Source organism: Octopus sinensis, linkage group LG10, assembly GCF_006345805.1.
Source record: "Octopus sinensis linkage group LG10, ASM634580v1, whole genome shotgun sequence".
NCBI classification, from domain to species: Eukaryota; Metazoa; Mollusca; class Cephalopoda; order Octopoda; family Octopodidae; genus Octopus; species Octopus sinensis.
In genome coordinates, this window is record NC_043006.1 from 70,999,793 (window position 1) to 71,025,453 (window position 25,661).

General features: G+C 37.5%; 1 protein-coding gene across 1 annotated transcript in view; it reads right to left on the reverse strand.

Annotated features, from left to right (window-relative positions):
- The window catches only part of LOC115216433 (ubiquitin carboxyl-terminal hydrolase 40), a 60,048-nt gene that overhangs the window by 22,804 nt on the left and 11,583 nt on the right, over positions 1-25,661 (reverse strand). The window contains exons 3-17 of the mRNA XM_029785765.2: positions 24,327-24,440; positions 23,155-23,280; positions 18,605-18,643; positions 16,500-16,649; positions 15,487-15,573; positions 13,619-13,675; positions 12,273-12,398; positions 10,918-11,097; positions 9,303-9,371; positions 8,669-8,889; positions 6,651-6,850; positions 4,894-4,975; positions 3,462-3,630; positions 2,353-2,443; positions 1,356-1,429 (exon numbers count right to left, since the gene is read on the reverse strand). Coding sequence (XP_029641625.1) covers positions 1,356-1,429; positions 2,353-2,443; positions 3,462-3,630; positions 4,894-4,975; positions 6,651-6,850; positions 8,669-8,889; positions 9,303-9,371; positions 10,918-11,097; positions 12,273-12,398; positions 13,619-13,675; positions 15,487-15,573; positions 16,500-16,649; positions 18,605-18,643; positions 23,155-23,280; positions 24,327-24,440 — 1,785 coding nt within the window. The remainder of the gene's footprint in view (positions 1-1,355; positions 1,430-2,352; positions 2,444-3,461; positions 3,631-4,893; positions 4,976-6,650; positions 6,851-8,668; positions 8,890-9,302; positions 9,372-10,917; positions 11,098-12,272; positions 12,399-13,618; positions 13,676-15,486; positions 15,574-16,499; positions 16,650-18,604; positions 18,644-23,154; positions 23,281-24,326; positions 24,441-25,661) is intronic.

Sequence of the window (25,661 nt, forward strand, 5' to 3'; positions counted from 1 at the left end):
CTATAGGCATACATAAACAGTTTCTGACTTATTCTGTTTGATATCTCATTCTTTATGCAAGACTAAGGAGTGATTGTGCTTTGAATAAAATTTGGTTATCATTTCAGCATGTCAAGCAACCACAGATAGAAGCTCCTTATTGTCTTGTGTTTGCATATATATATATATATATAATTGTGATTTTGCCAGCCTCGTCTGGCACCTGTGTCGGTGGCACATAAAAAACACCATCCGAGCGTGGCCATCTGCCAGCCTCGTCTGGCACCTGTGTCGGTGGCACATAAAATCACCCACTACACTCTCGGAGTGGTTGGCGTTAGGAAGGGCATCCAGCTGTAGAAACACTGCCAGATCTGACTGGCCTGGTGCAGCCTTCGGGCTTGAACCATCCAACCCATGCTAGCATGGAAAGCGGACGTTAAACAATGACGATGATGATGATATATATATATATATATCTCATCATCGTTTTAACATCCACTTTCCCATGCTTGGACAGAGTTTGAGTCAGACTTTTCTGTTTGGGTGCCTTCCTTGTCACCAATCTTCACCTGTTTCTAAGCATAGAAATATTTCCCCAAGGCCAGACATGTTTTCACAATATTAGTCAGACAGTAGCAGTCATTTCCAGCTATCACACGACATCAAGACAAGACACACACACACACGATGGATTTTCAGTTTCTGTCTACCAAATCCACTCAAGATTTTGGTCAGCCTGGGGCAATGGTAGACAACACCTGCCCAGAGTACCAAGCAGTGGTTGGGAGGCAAACTTTCTTAACCACATAGCCATGCCTGCACCTGAGCAGATATTGGTTCAAGATGAGTAAGCAGTGCTATTCACCCTGGTTGTGGACACCAAATTGTGATTAAGATTTGAACCTATGACCAAGTGAACAATCAATAACCCAACATCTTAACCACACAGGTATTGTGACTTCTCCAATAACTATGTTTCCAACATTGAGAAAAACATGGATGAAGGGCCATCCCTCCACATATCTAGTGATGGTTGAGATTGAGGGACATCAAGCAGTTAGATGTTTACAACATTATCATCATTGTCTTTTAACGTCCATATGCCATGCTAGCATGGGTTGGATGGTTTGACAGGAGCTGATGTGTCCAAGGACTGCATCATGCTCCAACATAAGTTTTAGCATGGTTTCTATTGTTGGATGCCCAACAATAACCACTGCACAGCATGTACTGGGTCATTTTTCTTTATGCCACCAGCACTATTAAAGTCACCATGTATCTCTCAGAAACAAATGACCAATACATCTTTGACTTCAAATGGAACCGGACAATAGCTACTCTAAAAGAACAACAATGAAGATGATATCACTTACCTGTTTCCCATCCCAAACAAACAACTTGGTACCATATTTGATTGGCAAACTTTCTATCACTTTGCTATCATCAGCTGCAAAATTCAAAGACAGCAAAATAATAATAATAATAATAATAATACTGTTTCAAATTTTGGCATAGGGCCAGCAATTTTAGGGGTGATGGAGTTAGTCAGTTACATGGATCCTAGTACTTGACTAGTACTTTATCTTACCTTGAAGGGATGAAAAGCTAAGTTGACTTTGTTGGGATTTGAGCTCAGACTGTAAAGAGCCAGAAGAAATACCACTAAGCATTTTGTTTGACAGGCTAACTATTCTGCCAGCTTAATGCCTTAATAATATTAATGCTTATCTATTAATCACAAGTGAGCGTGACTGAGTAGCTTTAGTTGCCAATCTAAGTGTGAGAAGATTGGCACCATCTTGGCCTTCCTATTGAAACATCAAGGATGTGACAGCTAGAAGGAGAGTAAGCTGCACCAACACAAAGGTGAGTAAACCTGAACAACGTGAAATGATAAACATTGTTCAAATACATAAACACAGTCTGATCTAGGAATCGAACCTGTGACCTTAAGATCCCAAGTACAACACACTAACCACTAGACCAAGCAACTTCAAATAATGGTTTCTGATTTTGGTGAAAGACCAACTGTTTTGAGAGAAGGGTCTTCGTTGACTAGAATTGTTATCAACCATGAAAGGATGAAAAGAAAACTTGACTATGACACAATTTGAAATCAGAACATAGAGAAATATTGTATATCTTTCTGTAAGCAGAACGTGCAGGACGAGTAGCTAACTATAATGGATAATCTTAAATTTAATTACATTTTATTTCTAATTTTCTATCACTAGCAACTTTACCTTTCTGGCTGTTGCCATGACAGAAAAATTGATCTCTGCATGACAAAGAAAGTAAGAAGAAAAGAGAGGAAATACAAATGTGGAAGGTGAAAAATGTGCAGGTAGGGAGCAGAGACCTGTCACTTACCAGATAAATGTTCATACAAATGACAGCCAGCCACAAGCTTCTTCAATCGATGAATATGTATGTCTGGTCCTTGGACAGCCTTCTGATCCAACTGCAATTTATACAATATAGACATCATCAGCAGAGTCAACAACAATAATATTGAGGAACACCATCTTTCTGTGGTGAATAAAGTGAACCTCAGTAGGGTTTGAAATCAGAATAAAACGGAATATGACTGTATCACCACAAGATATCATGTCCAACATTTTCCTAATTCTACCATCCACCATCTTTAATGACAATAACCATCATTCACCATCATCATTTAATGTCCATTTTCCATGCTGGCATGAGTTGGACGGTTTGACATGGGCTGGCCAAGCAGAAGACTGCACCAGGCTTCACTGTCAGTTTTGGCGTGGTTTTTACAGCTGGATGCTCTTCCTAACACCAACCACTTTACAGAGTGGACTAATAATTGCAATAATAAATGAAGCCCAAATTATAATTAAGATATATCATAAAGGAACAAGACTAATAAAAGTATGCCCATCATCATCATGCACCCATTCAAAAGCTATAAATTTTAATACAAGACAATTACACATGACATCTTAAAACCTATTAGAAACAAAACTATATAGTTACATGCTATTCTATTTCCTGCCCTCTGAAAACATCACACCATCTGGTCATCATCTGATCTTCCATCGCCCCTCTCTCCCAAAATAATATACCATCTAACATTCCATCTCCCTGCCTCTCAAAACAACATATCACCTCATTACCACCAGACTCTCCCTTTTCTTCTGTCCTCAAAACATCATCTTGTCACCATCTGCCCTTCCCAAAACACCACATCATCTATTAACCCATTAGTCAGTCTCTACTCTTTCTATATATCATTCCCAATATATCTGCCCAACCTATCTTCCCAAAACACAACATACAACACCATCTGCAACCCTCCCATTGCACCCTCTACCTCCAACCCATCACTACTCCATGCCAATTGATGCAACTCTTCCACCGAAAAACCACATCATACCATCACTGGCCCACCAGCCACACCAACTACCATACACACCACCTCTAACCATCACACAATACCATACTTATTGACATACCTCTGTCACAGCAGCCTTCAATTCAGCCACAGTTTTCCGTTTATCCATGACCAGGGACTGGAAAGGTTGATGGTTTTCACAAGGATGAAGTGCTCCGTCTCGGTACTCGTAGTAACAGGAGTAGTGGATCTGTAAAGCTATTTGGTGTATAGAGCTATCATAGGTCAACCTATAAAGAGAAAGGTAAATAAACAATCAGATTTAGACAAAAAAAAAAGTACATAATATTCAGCATTATAGGCACAGGAGTGACTGTAGTAAGTAGCTTGCTTCCCAACTACATGGTCATGGGTTCAGTCGTACTGCGTGGCACCTTGGGCAAGTGTCTTCTACTATAGCCTCGGGTCGACCAAAGCCTTGTGAGTGGATTTGGTAGATGGAAAATGGAAGAAGCCCATCGTATGTGTGTGTGTGTGTGTAAATGTTTGTCTCCCCAATATCGCTTGACAACCGATGCTGGTGTGTTTACATCCCCATAATTTAGCGGTTCAGCAAAATAGACTGATAGAATAAGTATTAAGCTGACAAAGAATAAGCTCTGGGGTCGATTTGCTCGACTAAAGGTGTGGCTCCAGCATGGCCGCATGTCAAATGACTGAAACAAGTAAAAAGAAAGAATAAATACTGAAGCAAACCCTAACTATAACATCAGTTGTTAATTTCTACAATTAAACTTTACCTCATCACTGCATGTAGCAAACAGTGACTGGGACATCAAAGCTAGCACCTGTGGAAGATAACTTTTGTGCCAAATTTTAGCCTACATCAACTTAACTCTGATATGTAACTAACATTTCCTAACCATGTGTCATCCACACCCAACCTATACAACACACCAATTCCACACAGACTCCATGAACAGCATCCTCAAATGGATGCTTTCCAGGCAACCTACATTAGCATGTCAAATAGGCATAAGATGAGAGGAGCATGTGCTTGCATCTGCCTATATATCAACCCATGCCAGCATAAGACAGATCATATATGTACACATACACAAATTGTTAAATAACATTCATCTTGTATGGCTAGGATGTGCTACTCTGAATAAGACATGACCTGGCCTGTGGCAACTTCTCCCAATTCAGAGATATGGAAGAAAAATAAAAAAGAACTAAAAATGATGACACTTCTCGACCCTGCAGTACAAAGTGGTACATTAATTTTGTCAGTCAGGGAAACTGATGCAAGCAGAATTATGTGCAGATAACAAACCCTTTCTGGGGTGGTTGTAAAATTAGAACTACTACAGTTACATTGTCTGTAGCTCAGCCCCGTCAAGCTCAACCTGAAACTCACTTCTCATGGTACACAAGTTTATTTTTTGCTAAAATAAACCATGGTTAGTTTACAGAGAATATTAATCAACGGTGGAGAAGATAATAAACCCCAGTTTCTTAACCAAATCAAAGAACAGAAAATACAGATTTACCTTTCCTTTTCAATGTTTTTATTATCGAGCAATGCCTTCTGCAGTAAATAACCAGGAACCTTGTAAGCAGGGTTGCTCCAAGCTGACAACCAATAATAATAATATAAAGATGAATTAGTTCACAGATTTAAGATCACCACAAAACTATTATGAAGAAACACATCAATAACAAGAAACACTGTTAGTTTTCTTTGTTGTTGCAAAGTATACTAGTATACTAGTTGATGTACTATGTTGTGTAAACATTCCAACATGGTTATCATCTTTCCAAATCTTGCGTTTCACACGGAATTTGTGACCCTGCAAAGTCAGCTTGGTGTATTAGTCAACATACTATTTTTTGGTGTAAATTTTGACCTGATATTTTACTTGTATACCAAGAAATATGGCAAGGCAAAAAATTGGTATAGTTGTTAGAGCAGTGGGTAGAATGCCTGAATATTTTGCAGAAATTTGTTCCAACTGTTCTGAGTTCAAATCCCACCAAGATCATTGGTTTGGTGCATTTTTATTGACCCCCTTCAAGGAAAGTGATAGAGTGGCAGAATTAGCGAGTTGGGCAAGAAACCTTGAGGCTAGCAATGACAGATACCTTGAGACATTGGTAATGATACTGGTACCAAGCTGTGGAAGTCCAAGTTGGTGACCTTTCCCTCAAATAACAGTGATATGGAGAGGAGAAAATTGCAAGCATAAGCAATTGCAACATTTCTCCCAAAACCTCCAGCCCAACCCTGTACATATGTGTAGATACATGATTGGATTTGACTGACAGATGTCCTGTATGCGTGCATTGGACGGCAAAGAGCAATAGCATGTAGCAAAATGCTGTTCTGTGACAGACCAGTTCAAGTCGTGCCAGCAAGGAAAATAGCAGTAAAACAATGATAATAACAAATATAATGCACTCATTACCTGTTTTGGTAGATTTTTCATTTATCATCATCATAACTATCATCACCATTTAACATTTGTTTTCCATGCTGGTATGGGTTGGCCAGTTTAAGAGGATGGGGGTGAGTCAAAGGACTGCACCAAGCTCTTATGTCTGCTTTGGCATCGTTTCTATGGTTAGTGGCCCTTGCTAACACCAGCCATTTTATAGAGTGAAATGGGTGCTTTTATATGATACCAGCACAAGTGAAGGTGCTAAATAACTTGCAAAACAAGACCCTTCTCAACTGAGTGGGGTGGCTTTGTGCCAGGTGACAAGGGGTTCAAGTACAATACAGGGACAGATTATTACTTCAAAACAGACACACAATACATGACATTTTGTAACCTTTTTGTTACCAACCCAGCTAAAACTGTCTCTGGCTCTGAGTATAAATGTCTTGTTTTCATATGTTTTGAATTAAAATCTTCCACCAAACCATAGTCACAATTTATGTTTCTAACACCAGCTTAATGATAACTAAGTTATTCTACTAAATTCTTTGTTATATTTAAAGTAATTGAAAGAAACACAGAGCATTTCAAAATAAATATAGTAATGAAAGGGTTAAGGCTGGAATTGATGAATTTGCAGTCAGTAGTCCAAAACAGTAATTTTATATCCATCATAACTCCCCTCAATACATACACAGATACACTAAAGGAAAGGAACTTGAAGAAACACAAAAATGTCCAGAAAAGACAATAGAGAAGCAGGAGAAAACATCAATATAGTTAAAAATTGTAAAACAGCACAGGAGAGAATTTCAAGTCAACTAGAGTTACATGTTTCCTACTCCCTATCATTTGATAATTCTACTCACCTGAGGGTGGCCGGTGGGAGGTTTTACGGTAAAACAGCATATAAGCACTTTCGCGACCCATAAACTGTTTCTCAATGTCAGCTTCATTGATGGGGCTCACATCAGAGTCATCAAAATCAAACCAACCACTGCAGGGTTTCCTGGTTGGTACAGCAGGGGTATCAGGTACAGGAGCTTCTGGTCCTTGTGGGGGTGAAACACTGACAAAAAAAAAAAAGATATTTCTCTATCACATGATGTGTTAGTGTGTGTGTATAAAAAATAAGTGCTGAGCTCTAACTGTGGAGGGTACCTGTAGAAGGAGTAGACCTAGGAAGACATGGGATGAAGTGGTAAGAAAGGATCTTCAGACACTAGGCCCCAATGAGGAAATGACAAGGGACCAGGAGATGTGGCAGTTTGCTGTACTTGATAAGACACATCAAGCTAAGTAAAATCGTTATCTTCCACATATACAGGATTGTCCTTTCAGGTGCCAGTGTCACATAAAAATGAACCCATGCTGGTGGCACGTAAAAAGCACCCAGCACACTCATAAGTGGTTGGCATTGGGAAGGGCATCCAGCCAGAGAAACCATGCCACAACAAATAATAAGAGTCTAGACTGCTCCATGTCAAACAGTCCAACCCATGCCAGCATGGAAAGAGAGGGCTAAACAATGATGGTATATATAAAAGTGTTAGTAAATATACACACATACACATGCATGAGCACATTCGCATTGACATGCACACGCAGATATACAAAGACATGAGTGCCACTGACAGCGGATATAAGGTGTTGAAGGTGATGGCAAATATGAAAGTGTGTTGAAGATGAGGTATGGCAGTCATATGATGTAGTTCAGAGAAGAGAGAGATATTGGGAGACACAGAAAGAGGTGATCAATGAAAAATAAAGTGGGAAGCGATGATACTGAGAATGAGTAATCTATATATATAAAGCTGAAGTTGTCTTCGTATGGCAGGTTTGGTAACCTTCAACTAACACTATCTCCTCCAAGACCCTGCGGCGCAAGTTGACCAAAATTGAGAGTATGATAGAAGAAGGCTTGCTCTTCCTTCTGTAGAAGAAAAAATTCAAAAATGTTCACTTAAAGAGAATAACAAGCTACATAATGCAAAATTTTTACTTTTCAAAAATTCCAATTCTAAAGGGTCGAAAAGAAAACAAGCCCGAGCAACGCTGGGCTATACTGCTAGTGAATGTTAAAAGCAAGTGGATCCAAGGAGGCGGGGGAAGGTATGTAGCTGCACAAAGGGAATGAAATATGTGCAGATTCTGCTGTCACAGGATTGCAGCAGCTGAATGATGCCATTATTATGAGTGATAAATGCATGGGTGTTGGGAAGATGAGATGTGGGGAAAGCTTGACGGAGACAGATTGGGTGCAGGGGCAGGGCCTGGTAGGTGTACAGACATAAACATAATGGTAATGATTAGCAACAAGAAGGGCATCTAGCAGTGAAACAATGCTTCAATATGTATTCATCTAACCCATGCTAACATTGAGAAACAGACATAAAACAGACAAGTCAGCAAACTCACACAACCTCTTTATGGTTGCTCAACCTGTTACAAATAAAATTCCATCCAAATCACACACAGTCCTTTGAAAATAATATATTAGATAACTTAGTTATCTAATTTATTATCATTATTTAACATCCATTTTTCATGCTGGCATATACTGGACGGATTGACAGTAGCTGGTTGCACCAGGCTCCAATTGTCTGTTTTGACATGGTTTCTACAGCTGAATGCCCTTCCTAATGCAAACCACTTTACAGGATATATTTGTTGCTTTTTATGTGGCACTAGCACCCATACTTTATATATGGCACCAGACATCAATTTTAGTTATACAAAAATGGAACGATCATAACTGGAACCCTTGTGATTATATATATATATATATACATACATGCTAGATCAGAGCTGATTTAGAGGTTAGACAGTATCACCACCAATACACACAGTCCTCAGTAGCAGGGAAATGGTAATGATAGACACTTACTCAGAATTGGAACTAAGACCGGTGTTCAGTGTAGTCTGAGTCCCCTCAGCTGACTGTGACTTCTTGGGTAGAGAGGCACTGAAATCAGAGGAGCTGGTTGTGTATCCATTAGTTTGTAGAAACTCAGATTGTGAGTCATTGCTTGAGAGTGGGCTGGAGACCAGGGAGACAGAAGTGTTGTCTGCATTGAAATCAAACTTATCGGAATGGGAATGCAGGAACTGAAAACAAGAATGAAAAAAATTTTAATTTCTAACACAGATATTGTGGTAGTGGTGGTGGTGGTGGGAAGCTTAGCTGACTAAATTGAGCTCAGTTTTGACTGACATTTAATTAACTTTAAAGGGATAAAAGAAAGTTGACCCCTGTTACATTTGAACCCAGAATGTAAAGTAGCAGAACAAATACTCTGAGATATTTTGTCCAATGCTCTAATGATTTTGCCAAATAATAAAGATTCCTTTTATTGCTACAGCTCTCATCCAGAGCTTCAAATTTGAAGAAAATGATATTAAATATGCTAAAATAATTTTTAAAAAAAACAGCATAAGCTATGTACATGTATTTCCACCTGGTTATATATACCTTTGTGAGTGAGTGAGGGAGGGAGGGAGGGAGAAAATAGTGTACAAACCTGAGTTATAGGTCCATGTTGTTTCTTGAAATGTTTGTTCCAGGAAACACCTGAATATTTTACAAACTCCTGTAACAGAAAAACAAGATGAGAAATAGAAAAATCTGTAAAATAATTCAGAGTGGTTTCGACAGATAATATGCACAGTTATGGGTACAGATTAGGTATTCAGTGGTTAATGTATACAGTGTAGGCACTGGATAGCTTATATAGTCAGTGGTACATAATGTAGGGAAGGAGAGAAGGAATGAAAAGATGGATGGATGACAGAGATATAAAGTGTGCTTGTGCATATATATATATAATCTTTTATTGTTTCAGTCATTTAACTGCATCCATGCTGGAGCACCACCTTAAGTCAAGCAAATCAACCCCAGGACTTATTATTTGTAAACCTTAGGAATGAGAACCCAGGTTCGAAAATTCCCCAAGACACCTGATGAAGGCTGGAGGGTATATCAGCCAAAACATTGTGTTAACAAACAAGATGAGAACAAATATCCATCAAATGTAAATGTAAATAATTTACATAATTCCTCATCTCTTAAATATAGAACTGTATAAATGACAGAATCTCCCATTAAACATGAAGTATAAGTGTTTGGTCTTTGCTGGACAAACTGCACAAATGATATTTATAGTATGTGTTGTACATTAGCTCACTCCATCCATCCATCAAATTGACATTGCTTGTACAGGCATACAGGTGTGCCACATGTCAGAAGTCGAAATGATCATAGAGCAACGTGGTTTAGCTGGCTGAAACTTCGAAGTCACTGTCAATAATGTTCTTGCTTAAGAATTTATATTTGTACTCTACAAAAGTACAGACTAACTCATCAGATTAATGTAAAATTGTTTTTATTATAACTGATCATAACATGTATTGCCTCTCTGTCACACTCTAACCTTTCATTATCTGACACAAGATCACCTCTTCTAATGCCACCTCCCCTTTCAAAGATACTGGTAACACATAAAAAGCATCCAGTTCACACTGTAAAGTGGTTGACATTTGGAAGGGCATCCAGTTGTAAAAGCCATGCCAAGACTGACCTTCCTTGGGCTGGTGCTACATAAAAAGCATTCAGTCCACTCTGCAGGGTGGTTGGTGTTAGGAAGGGCATCCAGCCATAAACATGATGCCAAAACAGACACAGAAGTTTGGTGCAGTTTTCTGCCTGGCCAGCTCCTATCACACCATCCAACCCATGCCAGCATGGAAAGCGGACATTAAACGATGATGATGATATATCCAAGAGTCAAACTAATACACTTCATTGTTCCCTCACCTGTCTTTGTCTTCTGGTTTCCATAAATTTGATCTATATATATATATATTCATGTCAGAGGTATATAGTGTGAGTATTGCATGGTTTACAGAGTCTTATAGGATAGATACCAAATGGTTTATATGGAGAGAAAGATAGTGTGTGTGTGTATGTTCGTGTAGTTAGAGGTATATGGAGTGGATACTGGAATGAAGAGCTTTTATAAAGACTGATACGTCTATCAAACTCCACAGTAAACTGTTCAATCCACTGCCAACAAGAATCTCTATAATAATAATAATAGAGCACGTTAGTAATATGTGTGTTAGATAAAGGAAACTTACCATACAGAGTTTATCAACTGGTAGGGTATGATTGTCAGCCTTCAACAATATGTTCATCAACATTAAAGCAGGTCCTTCAGCTTTGTGGGAGTTAAATAGCCCTTGATAATTAACATCTTTCTGTTTGGTACTAACCAGGGCTGGACTAGAAGAGGACTGATGAACCACAACCTCCTTACACTACAAATGTATAAAATAAATATATACATACATATAACAATAGGTAAAAGGGATTAATAAATCCAGGCAGATATCAAAACGAACTTAGTTAATTATTTACATTTGACCACCTTGTTTGTTGTTAACACAACGTTTTGGCTGATATACTCTCCAGCCTTCTTCAGGTGTCATAGGAAAGTTTCAAACCTGGGTTCTCATTCCTAAGGTATTTTTCAATGTTATTATTATTTAGGTCACTGCCTGGAATCGAACTCAGTATCTTGGGGTTAGTAGCCTGCGCTCTTAACCACTACACCATATGCGGGCTACTAACTCCAAGATTCCAAGTTCGATTCCAGACAGTGACCTGAACAACAACAAAAACGGCAGCGTCGACAACGAAAAATACCTTAGGAATGAGAACCCAAGTTCAAAACTTGAAGAAGGCTGGAGAGTATATCAGCCAAAACATTAACAACAAACAACATGAATACAAATATTCGTCAAATGGAAACAATGTACATGATAATGATGATGAATTCCTCATCTCTCAAATATATAAAACTGAACTTGGTTAACTATATCAAACAATCAGATACCAATAAATTCAAATAGAATTAACATCCAAGGTAATTCTTCATTAATGACATTAATGTGGAAGTGTTGAAGAAGATGAAAATGAAAAAACAATTGATGGATACTATCAGAGAGAGACAATGGAGAGTTGTTGGTCATTTTCTCAGAAAGGATGACGGAATGGAGCATTACATGGTGGAGACTGAGCTAGTGGGAAGGAGAGCGAGAGGAAGGCAGAGAATGAAGATGTTCGACTGGATGAAGAAGAGAATGAACGTGCAGAGTGAGAAAGACCAGAGTGATGTTGCGAGAGACAGAAATAAATGGAGGAGGAACAAGCCATGATTTGTCAATGGCATGAATATGCCATGACACAAAGAGAAGAATGATAAGTAAATCAAAATATCGCATAGAAGAATTACAAGAAATCTGGAATATATGACAACATGAATAAGAATGGAGAAAATCACATCTTTAATGGTTGATTACCCTAGACTTCACCTTACTGGGGAACAACAACAGCCTAGCATGGTTACCTAGTGAGATTAACATGAGAAGGGGTTTCAGAAGATCATTGAAGTAGCTCCAACACACACATACACATCTAGCAATGAACTTACCGTTTCTGTCCAAGTACCAAGCCCATCAATGTCTTTGATATAAGCATGGTAGTGGCCACCATGGGTACTGCCTCGATGAATAACTAAGGAAAACAGTTCATATTCAGAACTATCATCAGAGGAGGGCTGAAAATATAATAATAATAATAATAATAAGGCTTCAAATTTTGGCTAAAAGTCGGTAATTTTAGGCAGGGGATTCCAGTGTTCTAATTTTATCTACCATGAACATAAAGCTGAAAGGAATGTCACTAAACAGTTTTGCCTGATGTGCTAATGATTCTGCCAGCTTGTTGCAATAATAATAATAATAATAATAATAATAATATAATAATAATAATTATTATTATTATTATTATTATTATTATTATTATTATTATTATTTCTTTACTACCCACAAGGGGCTAAACATAGAGAGGACAAACAAGGACAGACAAATGGATTAAGTCGATTACATCGACCCCAATGAACTGGTACTTAATTTATCGATCCCGAAAGGGTGAAAGGCAAAGTCGACCTTGGCGGAATTTGAACTCAGAACCAAACAGCAGAACCTAATAACAATAATAATCTTTTCTACTAAAGGCACAAGGACTGAAATTTTTAGGGAAGGGACTAGTCGATTACATTGACCCCAATGTTTCACTGATACTTAATTTATCAACCCCGAAAGGAAGAAAGGCAAAGTCAACTTTAGTGGAATTTGAACTCAGAACGTAAAGGCGGACAAAATGCTGCTAAGCATCTTGCCAGGCATGCTAACTATTCTATCAATTCACCGCCTTAATAATAATAATAATAATAATAAATCATAATAATGATAATCATCCTTTATAAAGGCCTGAAATTTTGGGGTATGGGGCTTGTCAATTACACCAACACCCACTGCTCAACTGGCACTTATTTCATTGACCCCAAAAGGATGAAAGGCCAAATCAATCTTGGTAGCATGTGAACTCAGAACATAAAGCCGGAAGGAATGTTGCTAAGTATTTTGTCCAATGTGCTAATGATTCTGTGAACTCACCACCTTAATAATAGCAATAAGGATTTCTTACATAGATTTGAGGTCTCAAATTTGGGAAAGAGAAGAATTGAGGAAGAAGGCCTTAAACTGGGTGATGGGTTAGTTAATTAAATCAACCCAGTAATTGACTAGTAATTTTGTTTTATCAATCTTGGATGAAAGGCAAAGTTGATTTCTGTGAGGTTTAAAACAAACTGTAAAGAATTGGAACAAATATAGCAAGACAATCCAAGGTTCTGACAATTTGTCAATCTGTATTGTGCATAAAAAAAGATATTGTCAATTAATTCTTGTATTCAAAGTTGAATGTGATACTTACTGAGTCCACAAAAGCTGACATGTCAATGAATTTCGGAAAAGTGAATTTGCCAGTTTCCTGAGGGAGACAAAATTTTTAAAATTGATCCAGAAAAATATATAGAAGTGAAATAAAATAATTGTGTTAATTTTTTTTTTTTTTAATTTTAATTTTTCAGAATATTTTTACAAACCAAACATTTTTTTCATGGTGGATAAGAATATGGTTAGCATTTGTGAAGGGTTAAAAAATGGTTCCTAATCTGAATCTAATTCCTCACAATGGTACAAGTCTGAGAAGAAGACTTTCAACAACCAAGGATTAAATTGATTGCAATATAGAGGAGACATAAATATTAGAGGTAGGCTCTCTGGTTGGTTTGTAACAATATGGTTAGGGGTTCAGTCCTACTGCATGGCATCTTGAGCAAGTTTTCACTACAGCCTCAAGTTGACCAATGCCCTGTGAGTGAATATGGTGGATAGAAAATGTACAAAAGTGTGTGGGTGCATGCATGTGTGTGTGTGTGTGTGTATGTGTCTTCCAACAGTTCAGCTAGTGGTGACAATGTTTACATTACATCCGAAGAAGTAGTTTGTATGAAGTTGTCAAATAATGTACCTTACTTAAACAAACAAGTGAAGGTCAGCACCAAGAGAGCTATCCAATCATGGAATATAATCTCAACAAGTTTCATCCAATCCATGGAAAGAAGTGGACATAGAGCAATGAGAATGAGGATGAGATATTCATCTCTAAAATATGAGGTTAATAGTCAACAAAATTAATACTAACTCGTGTCAGATATTTAAATGCAACAACATAACAATACTAAAATTTAAAAACACAAATACAAATGTGAAAAGCACCCACTATACTCTATAAAGTGGTTGATGTTAGGAAGGGTACCAACTATAAAAATCTGTGACTTGACTTTACGCCCAATGTCACTTTGTCCACACCTTTTCGTCCAATGATTTTTTTGTCCAACTCTTTAGAAAACAAGGTGAAATATCCCATATATTCACAGAACTATAATGAGCCTCGTTATAGGATTGTTGTTATCGTTCTAACAGTTTTACTTCCTTTTTTTTCCTTCTCTCTCTTAAGTACAGTGTGGTGTATAGAGAGTGCTGACTTTTTTTAAATACATTTTTCCACAGTATTTTACTTAAATCCTATCAATAAAATTCTCAATGATTATTTGATTTTGATGTTTACCTTGTTTTCTGAAGAGTTTATTTAAAATTGGACAAAAAAATCAGACAAAAAGACATCAGATGAAAAGATGTGGACAATGTGAAGCCGGATGAAAAACCCTAGCATCATAAAAATCATGCCAAAGCAGATTGCTTGGTGCAATCCTCTAGCTTGCCCTTGTCAATCTGTTCAATCAAGCATAGAAATCGTCATTTAATGTCCATTTTCCATGGACAGTTTGACAGGAACTGGCAAGCCACAGAGCTACATTACATTCCATGCCAGCATTGGCATGGTTTCTATGGCTGGATGTCCTTTCTAATCTCTAATATTTTAGTGTGTACTGGCTGCTTTTTCTCATGCCACTGGCAAGAAAGGAGAAAAAGCCTCCTCCACTAAGTGTTGGAAGAAATATTTGAGAAGAAGGTGGAGGGGGGTTAAGCAAGGAACAAGTACAGGAGTCTTGCTATAGAGAAGATACTCTGCATTAGATAAGGGTGAGAGGGAGTAGCTAGGAAGAAGATAGTGATGGAGTGCCAGAACAAATCCTCAAGGAGCAAAAGAGGTTAAGGAACAGTAGATCAAGAGGGGTAGTGGGGGAGACTTGTGATGATGATGATAAAAACAACAAAGTAGAATGAAACAAATGAACTTAACGAACCAACAAAAAATGAAAATCTGTGACTCACCTTAAAGCGTTGCATTTTAACAAAATCATAACTGAATCGAAGCAGAGAAAAACTCATGATAGGAGGAAGGGAACGTAATTTGGCACCCTGGAAATAAGAATAGGTTTTGGAACAGTTGATAAGTTTGGTAATTAAAATAAGAAATTAAAAACTAATGGATTCATTTGATAACAGTGAGATTATTCAAAGGCTGGCTGTAGAAATTATAAAATGAAATCAGTAATTAAAATATGTGTAATTTTATATGTGAAAATATTTGAGGGTTCAGTGAAGTAATTAAGGTTTAATCAAAAATTAAAATAGAGTTAATTTGATGTTATATATTGATATGTAGACTGGTTTCGTTCAGCTAATGGAAATGGAGGAGGAACAGTAAGGTAGATGTATGCATCTTAATACTAAAACAGTAAGATTTAGTGCTTATTGAAATAAAGAGAAATGAATTTTATATGTTTAGGGTTCTTCTCCCTTCTTCATTTTAAGATCTACAATAGAATTTCTTTTTATGACTTGATTAATGTGTCTATGAGTAGGGAGCAAAACTGATAGAAAGACTAGAAGTTATCCTCAGTCTTGACTCCTAGCCCAAATAATTGCAACCAAACAGACTCTGCTAAAAGCATGTACAGTGGCATTAAGCTAAGAGATAGATTAACCACCTCACAAAATGGGTGGTTGCAACCATTGGTGGTGGTGGTGGTGGTAGTGATGGCTGTTGTGGTGGTGTTTAAGCCTAAGCGCAAACCTGATCCAGAAACATGATCAAAGATGTTCCAGTTATGACCATAATGTTTTATTTTTTAAAAATCAATGAGTTCATTACCAAATATCCTAAATGATACTTTCCACTTCATAGTCGAGTGGTCAACAGAAAGAAGGAAGCTAATATCCATCCAAACGGAAAAACAATTGCTCCAACAAATGAAACAAGTAAACAAGGGAATATTAAACAATAAGGAAACAAAAAGATAAAAAAACTTCAGTGAAGCTACGGGTTGATCCCTGCAACTTACTTTTTTGGCAATCACTAATTTCTGACAGGGGTTACAATAGTACTTGTTGTTTCCATCCATGGTCTCTAGTTCACAGTACAATGTAGAAAGGGCTTGTTCCAAACTGCTGGAGTCTTTAGATACACTCAATGGAATATCTACAAAGTCTTCCTATAGACAGAGACAGAATTTTTAATAGCACATTCAATATATTTCATTCATGGCAATATATTATAGAGCAGAATAGTAGTTAGAGGCGGTGATGGCATGGATAGAGATTGTAGTAGTATTAACAAGTATATTAATGGTGGTATATGATGACAGTGGCGGTGGTGGAGGTGATGGAGAGATATTAGAAGTGGCAGGTGATGATTGAGAAATATTGATGGAAGACAAGTGTTAACAAAAGATATGTGTTAATAGAAAAGACATTTGCAAGGTTCATAATCACAGAACAGTCAGTATGATGTCATTGACAGAGTAAAATTTTATGTCAATATGATGTCAACATGAGAATAATCATTGACAGAACAGTTTTATGTTTGTATGACATCACTGATAGGGAAAAGGCTTTTGTCAATATAACGTCATTGATACGGAACAGGCTTTTGTCAATATGACGTCATTGATAGGGAACAGTCTTTTGTCAATATGACGTCATTGATAGGGAACAGTCTTTTGGCAATATGACATTGACAGGAGAGTCTTATGGCAATATGACATTGGCAGGAGCCTTATGGCAGTATGACGTTATTGACAGGAGAGACTTATGGCAATATGACGTCATTGACAGGAGAGACTTATGGCAATATGACGTCAGTGACAGGAGACTCTTGTGGCAATATGACGTCATTGACAGGAGACTCTTATGGCAATATTATGTCATTGGCAGGAGACTCTTATGACAATATTATATCACTGATGGGAGACTCTTATGGCAATATGATGTCACTGACGGGAGACTCTTATGGCAATATGATGTCACTGACAGGGAAGTCTTATGACAATGTGACGTCATTGACAGGAGACTCTTATGCCAGTATGACATCACTGACAAAAGTCATATCAATATGTCACTGATAGAGAAGTCATGTCAATATGACGTCATCGATAGAGAAGTCTTATGGCAATGTTACATCATCGATAGAGTGGTCTTGTGTCAATGTTACGTCATCGATAGGGGAGTCTTGTGTCAATGTTACGTCATTGATAGAGGAATCCTATGTCAATGTTACATCATTGTGTCAATGTTACATCATCAATGGAGGTGTTTTGTGTCAATGTTACGTCATCGATAGAGGAGTCTTGTGTCAATGTTACGTCATCAATAGAGGAGTCTTATGTCAATGCTGCTTCATCGATGGAGGAGTCTTGTCAATGCTACATCATCGACAGAAGTCTTATGTCAATGTTACGTCATCAATAGAAAAGTCTTATGTCAATATGACGTCACCGATAGAAAAGTCTTATGTCAATATGACGTCATCGATAGAAAAGTCTTATGTCAATATGACGTCATTGATAGAAAAGTCTTATGTCAATATGACGTCATCGATAGAAAAGACTTATGTCAATATGACATCATCGATAGAAAAGTTATGTAAATATGATGTCATCAATAGAAAAGTCTTGTCAATATGACGTCATCGATAGACAGGTCCTATGCCAATATGACATCATTCATAGACAGGTCTTATGTCAATATGACATCATTGATAGACAGGTCTTACATCAATGATGTCATTGATAGACAAGTCTTATGTCAATATGACGTCACTGACATACAAGCCTTATGTCAATATGGCGTCATTGACAGACAAGCCTTATGCCAACATGGCGTCATTGACAGGCAAATCTTATGCCAATATGATATTGGCAGGCAAGTTTTACGTCAATATGACATCATTGACAGACAAGTCTTATGTCAATATCACATCATTGATAGACCAGTCTTACGCCAATGACATCATTGATAGAGAAGTCCTATGTCAATATGATATCATTGATAGAGAAGTCTTGTCTGCATGATATCAATACGAGAGCAGTCTAATGTTAGTTTGATGTTATTACCATTCACCTTGTTTAATGCTATAATGTACAATGATACACCAAAATATTTGACTTACTTGTCGTTCACTGATGTTACTGCATTCAGAACAGATGATCTGATAAAAAAAGAAAGAAAAGCATCAAAATATGTTCTTAGTGAGAATAGTGAACATTTATTTGCACATTAAAAACAGAAATGTCAACAGTATAACTCCAAGATCAGGAAGATCATGTTTGTAGTGCCTATCATTTGTCACGGTAACTAAACACAACTGGTCAGGAGACAAAATGGAAATCTAAATTATAAATTCATTAGTTTCTTGTTACTATGTTTATGAAAACACCAGCTTTATTAGATAATTGTTAAAAAAATGACCAACATTCTTTGGCATATTTGTACTCTCCAATTTATTTCAGATATTTTCCCCACCACATTTTACAACTATATATATATATATATATGTATCCCAGTTTTACAATCATGAGCAGTGATTCAGAATTTAGAAGATATTTTGAGATAAAAAGAAAAATCAAGTGAAATATGCCACTGTGTAATGAAGAATCAGATATTCTGATATCCAATAGTAAAAGCAGTAACTACAATAACAGCCCCAATTACGAAAGTGATGAGTTTATTAGAAACAGACTAGAGTACAGATCTAAAAAGTGACTTTAAATAAGATTTTTCAGAAGAGATGAGAGAAGATGAGAAGACACGAGATCCAATTGCAGTCTTTCCAAGAAGTCAAAAGCAACTATTATTTTTATCCTTTTGAAATAATAATTGTAGAAAAAGAATACAAACAAAGGGAGAGAGAAGATAATTTGTGGCCTCCTACAGGCCAAGAGGAAATTGTAGCATATTTTATCATAAACAATTATTATGGGCATTGGAATGCAGCTCAGGATTACAAACTACATGAGTATAGAGGAACTTTTCAAAGAGCAGTATGCTTCTAGCATTATAACCAAAACAAGATTTTTAAAGCTATCTCAGTATTTGCATATTTGAAACACAAGAAGTACACCAGTACATGAGGAAGAAGATTACGATTCCTTATATAAAATAAGGCCCCCTCCCCAATAACATTCAAAGAACATTTAAGAACTATTACAAAGCAGGGAGATGATCTATTATGAAGTGATGAAGGTATGATGAGATTATAAGGGCTAGCACTTTTACGGCAATATATGCCAGGCAAACCCACATAACAAGGGATCAAAGTCTAGAAAATTTTTAAAGCGAGTACTGGACATTGTTGTGGATTTAATTTTCAAACAGGAGAAAAAGAGATAACAGCATAAGCTTGCATAGTCTAGAGTATGATGTGGTCTGGAAAGTATCACTTCTATGCCATAACCAAAGCTGTATATTATTTTTTCACCAGTTTTTCTTTACCTGTTGGACCAAAATTGGTCCAACAATGATTGCAAGTAGAAAAGGGCTGCTGCCAGGTATAAAAAAAAAAACAAAATCCAATGATAGGAAGGAAATTTGCCAGTGACTATATACAGAGATAAGAGATAAGTAAATTTTTTTATCCACTTGTGTTCAACTATATTGCGGATTAAAATGGTATACCATCTTGATCCTCAATTACAACAGTTATATGGGAAGTGTTGATCAAATGAATGAAATGTTGAGCTATTACCCAATTGCCAGACCAGGATAAGTGAAAGTGGTATCTGGTTTGGTTTATAGCAGATATGATTATTGTGACTGTGTTTTCACTATGTACCAAATCAAAAGTGATGTGACCATTTGCAATTCCAAGCAGATGTAGCAGGCTATTCATCAAGAAAAATAACTGTTGAAAGACAAAACCAACCAGAGAGATACCCCTTTGAATTCAGTCCATCTCCATAAAATAGAAAAAATTAATGGTCACAAAAAAACCCCCAGTTCCATGAAGCTCTGAGTGGATGGTCAATTCAGGAATCTTAACAAGTTTCCACCACAGAAATATTGCATAATTTGTGTGTGTGTGTGTGTGTGTAGATATATATACATATATATTGTATTTAGGAGATGGTCATGTTGCCAGTTTAGCCAATTGACATAAAACACTTTGAGTACACTGTCAAGTGGTTGGCATTGGGAAGGGCATCCAGGCATAGAAACCATACCAAAACAGGAAAATTGGAGTCTGGTGCAGCTCTCCAGTTTGTCAGTGCCTGTCAAACTGTCCAATCCATGCCAGCATGGAAAACGGGCCTTAAATGATGATGATTTTATTTACTTGTGAGGTGAATGACAACTTTTGCTTAATTTATATTTGTGAATCATTTTTGGATGTTTGTATGAATTTGTGTGTGTGTACATCTGAATATTTCCTTATATTATGTGTGTGTGTGAATTTATTTCATTTTGTTGTTATGTGTGAATTTATTTCATTTTATAGTTTCCTTCTGACCTAAATTCCAGTCTTCTTTGTTCTATTTTTATCTTTATAGTACACCAGTTTTACATGCTTTCTACTAAAATGTTCTAATATACCCAGCTGAGTATTAGCTAATGACTCATTTTCTATGGTAATCATCATGGCATGGGTTGGACAGTTTGACAGGTACTGGCCAGGTAGAAAACTACACAGCAAGCTACTGCATTTGTTTTGGCATGTTTTTTACGGCTAGATGCTCTTACTAGCACCAACCAATTTTGCCCTTCCTAACACCAAAATTTTAATGATTTTACATTTTACTGAACTTACCTGCATTTACCTGTAATTAGATTCATTTTGAGAGAAAAATTACATACTAGCTTTAAGAACCATTTGTTAAAATTGTTCAAAAAAAAAAAAAAAACTCCTAAGTCATTAAATAAAACAGGTCATAGTTGTTTTATGAAATCCATCTCAATTCAAGTTTATTTTAGAATTTAATTGAATTTTAAAATTAATTAATTGGAGGTGTAATTTAGTTATAAATATAGTGATAAAAGGGTTAAATAGAATACAGAGTAAGAGAATGTGGACAAGGTGATTGTATAATGGTTTCAAATTCTGGCACAAAGCCAGCAATTTTAGAAGAGTAAGTCAATTACATTAACTCCAGGGCTCAATTGGTACTTATTAAAAAGCTGACTGGGGGACAGGCACAAAGACACACACAAATTTTTATATCATCATCATCATCGTTTAATGTTCGCTTTCCATGCTAGCATGGGTTGGACAGTTCAACTGGGGTCTAGGAAGCCAGAAGGCAGCACCAGGCCCAGTCTGATCTGGCAGTGTTTCTACGGCTGGATGCCCTTCCTAACGCCAACCACTCTGTGAGTGTAGTGGGTGCTTTTTACGTGCCACCAGCATAGGTGCCAGACGAGGCTGGCAAACAGCCACGATCGGATGGTGCTTTTTACGTGTCACTGGCACGGAGGCCAGGCGAGGCTGGCAACAGCCACGATCGGATGGTGCTTTTTACGTGCCACCGGCACGGAGGCCAGTCGGGGCAGTGCTGGCAATGACCACTAGCTTAAAAGCCACCCTTTCTGGTGGCTTTTAAACTAGCTCCTGTGGAGGGCTCTTTATTGGGCCTTGAGTCCAATAATGATACTTCATACATTGAGTACATATTAAATTTTATTAAACTTTAATATTTTTCAAATAATGAACAATTTTCATCAAAACAATGATATAATATGATAAAAAACATTTTTTGTCTTCCCATTAAGGGGGTCAATACAATTTTTTTTTCTGTCTAACCTCTTTCTCTCTCTCTCTTAACTGTTTTCAACCATCACAACTGCTATACACACACCATTCAGACTTTTGACACCACCACCAACACCTTTGACTTCGCCACCACCATCACAACTACAGCTCATACTATTACTATCATCCCAGCAAGAGGAGTAGAAGTGTCACTGAATAGTGAGGGAGGGGGGGTCAATGTGTGACACACTGACACACAGAAAGTTTTGGCATTTATTATTATTATTTTATATACACACACACACACATGATAGGCTTCTTTCAGTTTCCATCTACCAAATCCACTCAAGCCTTTGGTTGGCCTGAGGGTAAAATAGAATACACTCACCCATTTTTTTTTTTTTGCTTAAATAATTTATCTGATCCATTAACCATCTAAACTCTATCCCTCTGTAACTCTACCATATCAGGTATCCTAGCGCTGTTGAGAAAAAAAAAAAACTGGTACTCTGTCGGTTATGATGATGAGGGTTTCAATGGAACAGCCTGATCATGAAGTTAACATGTACTCCACGTACCCTTAATGTAGTTCTCAGTGAGATTCAGTGAGGCAGAGAATGTGACAAGGCTGGCCTTTTAAAATACAGGTAAAACTTATTTTTGCTAGCTGAGTAGACTGGAGGAATGTGAAATAAAGTGTCTTGCTCAAGAACACAACATGCTACTGGGTATCGAACTCACAACCTCACAATCATGAGCCAAATGCCTTAACCACTAAGCCACATACCCTCCCTATCCTGGTCCTGTTACGGAGGAGACTGAGACTAACAAACCAGAGATCAGAACTAAATGATTACAATAAAGGAGGAGAAATTATGAGGGAGGCAAGAGTGGCTAGTGGCGAATGGGGGAGGAGAAGGTATGAAGAAGAAAGAGAGGGAATTCAGAGTAGAGTTGAGGAAAAAGGAATTTCTTACTTTGTTGACAACTTGCCCATGGTAGAGTTTGTGGATAAGATTTTGGCCAGAAGTACCAACCAAAGAGTCTTCAATAGCACTGAACAGAATACGGTTAAGTTCCTGGACATCATGTTGCTGCATTTCCTGTGTAAACAAACAAAAACACATTCAGTGACCTGGCAATGTATAACATAATAATCAAGGACTGGGGCCGAATGTTGACCTCATGCCAAAAATCAGAAAAAAATTATTACTATTTTTATTATTTAGGCACAAAGGAATAGGCACGGCTGATTAAGTTAACCCCAGTATTTGACCCCAGAATTATGGAAAACAAAGTTGACTTTAGTGGGATTTGGAAAAGGCATTTTGTTTGATGCTCTACCAATTCTATCATCCACTATCATTTAACACACACAGAGTATTTACTCAAGTACAATATGATCTTAAATAATATGACTAAACTGTCAGACCCATCAAAGAGATACTACAGTCATTAGGCCCTATCAAATATAAAAGAACAGGTACAGTGATTTAACTCTAGTACTGCTTTGTGTAAACCAGTGGCCCTCAACTGGGGTCCGTATGACCCTTGGGGGAGTCCATATAAGATTTGGTCATTAAAATGTATGTGCAATAAAACAGTTATAATTCTACAATACACAAGATATTGTTGACTGAGTAAATAGACAAAGTGCATAGATCAGCAATCTTTAATCAGGGTCCGTATGGCTCCTGGAGGTCTATATAAGAATTTGTTGCTAAAATTTATGTGCAATAAACTGGTTATAGTTCTACAATACACAAAATATTAAATTTTTTTTAATACCATTCCTAATATTCATTTTGTTTTTGTATTTGGTTTGCAAGATTCTTTATGTGAATTCATGAGTTAAAGCATATTTCATTGTCTGGGGAGAGTCATTCTCTCTTAGTGCCTCATTACTTAACACACTTACTCACTGGTTCGATTTCCACTCATTTTTTTCTATTTTCTTGTCCTTTTTTTATTGTTTCTTAAAACATCAGATGCTATGGGGAACCAATAGAGTAAAATAAGAATCAAAAGGGTCCCTAGGTGAAAAACAGTTGGGAACCAATGGTGTAAACATTCAGCCCCCCCCCCCATACAATCATCAACTCCCATTTGCCCCCATCAAAAACACAACAATTAGGTGCAGTGATCTTACCTCGTTGTTTGTCCATCCAAAACTTTCAGTCAGTTCCACTGTAGAGATACTGCGAAGATCTGCAAATAGCAGCTGGGTGAAGAGACGCTGTAGTTGCAGAGGAATAACACGAACCTGAGTTAAAAAAGAACAAGTTGATGGTTAGAGAGACTATTTAACCAGGGTCACTAATGAAAGGTCAGCTCTGTGCTCTAAACATTTAGTTCTGATACCATCTTACAGTACATCTCTTTCACTTCGTTATTAGTAATGTTAATTAACCCCAGGTTGATTACAATCAAACAAACTTTCTAGCCATGACCATAGGCGCAGGAGTGGCTGTGTGGGAAGTAGCTTGCTTACCAACCACATGGTTCCGGGTCACCTTGGGCAAGTGTCTTCTCCTATAGCCTCGGGCTGACCAAAGCCTTGTGAGTGGATTTGGTAGACGGAAACTGAAAGAAACCTGTCGTGTATATGTGTGTTTGTGTTTGTCCCCCCAACATCACTTGACAACCGATACTGGTGTGTTTACGTCCCTGTAACTTAGCGGTTCAGCAAAAGAGACCGATAGAATAAGTACTAGGCTTACAAAGAATAAGTCCTGGGGTCAATTTGCTCGAGTAAAGGTGGTGCTCCAGCATGGCCACAGTCAAATGATCGAAACAAGTAAAAGAGTAAAGAGAGTATGACCATCCCATCTTTTATATATCCAAGACTACAATGTTAAATACATAACCTTTGTAAGAGAGTAGGATGGGATTTGGGGGAAAAGCATCATCATCGTTTAACGTATGCTTTCCATGCTGGCATGGGTTGGACAGTTTGACAGAACCGGGCAGGTAAAAGTCTACACCAAGCTATTGTGTTTGTTTTGGAATGGTTTTTACAACTAGATGCCCTTACCTAACACCAATCACCCTACAGAGTGGACTGAGTGCTTTTTATGTGGCACCAGCACAGGTGAGGTCAGTTTTAGCATGGTTTTTACAGCTAAATGCCCTTCCAAATGCCAACGACCTCACAGTGTAGACTGGATGCTTTTTACATGGCACCAGCAGGGTCACCAAGTAACTTGCAAGACAAGGAATTCTGAGAGGGGAGGGGGCATTGGAGGTTGTTAGCTTACACTAAAAGAGGTACATTTACAGTGGGTAGGCTTTAAAATGTCATTGGCTCCTAATTCCCAAGTGGTTTAGGAGCTGGTCATTAGCTACAAGGTTAAATAAATGTCAGAGAAATATTCCTCTGGATAAGACACTGGTACCATACACAAGAGAAGACAGTCTTTCACAGGTAACATTTGAATTAAATTTGGTGCTAATCCTCCTAATATGTGAGGTAATGAGATATACA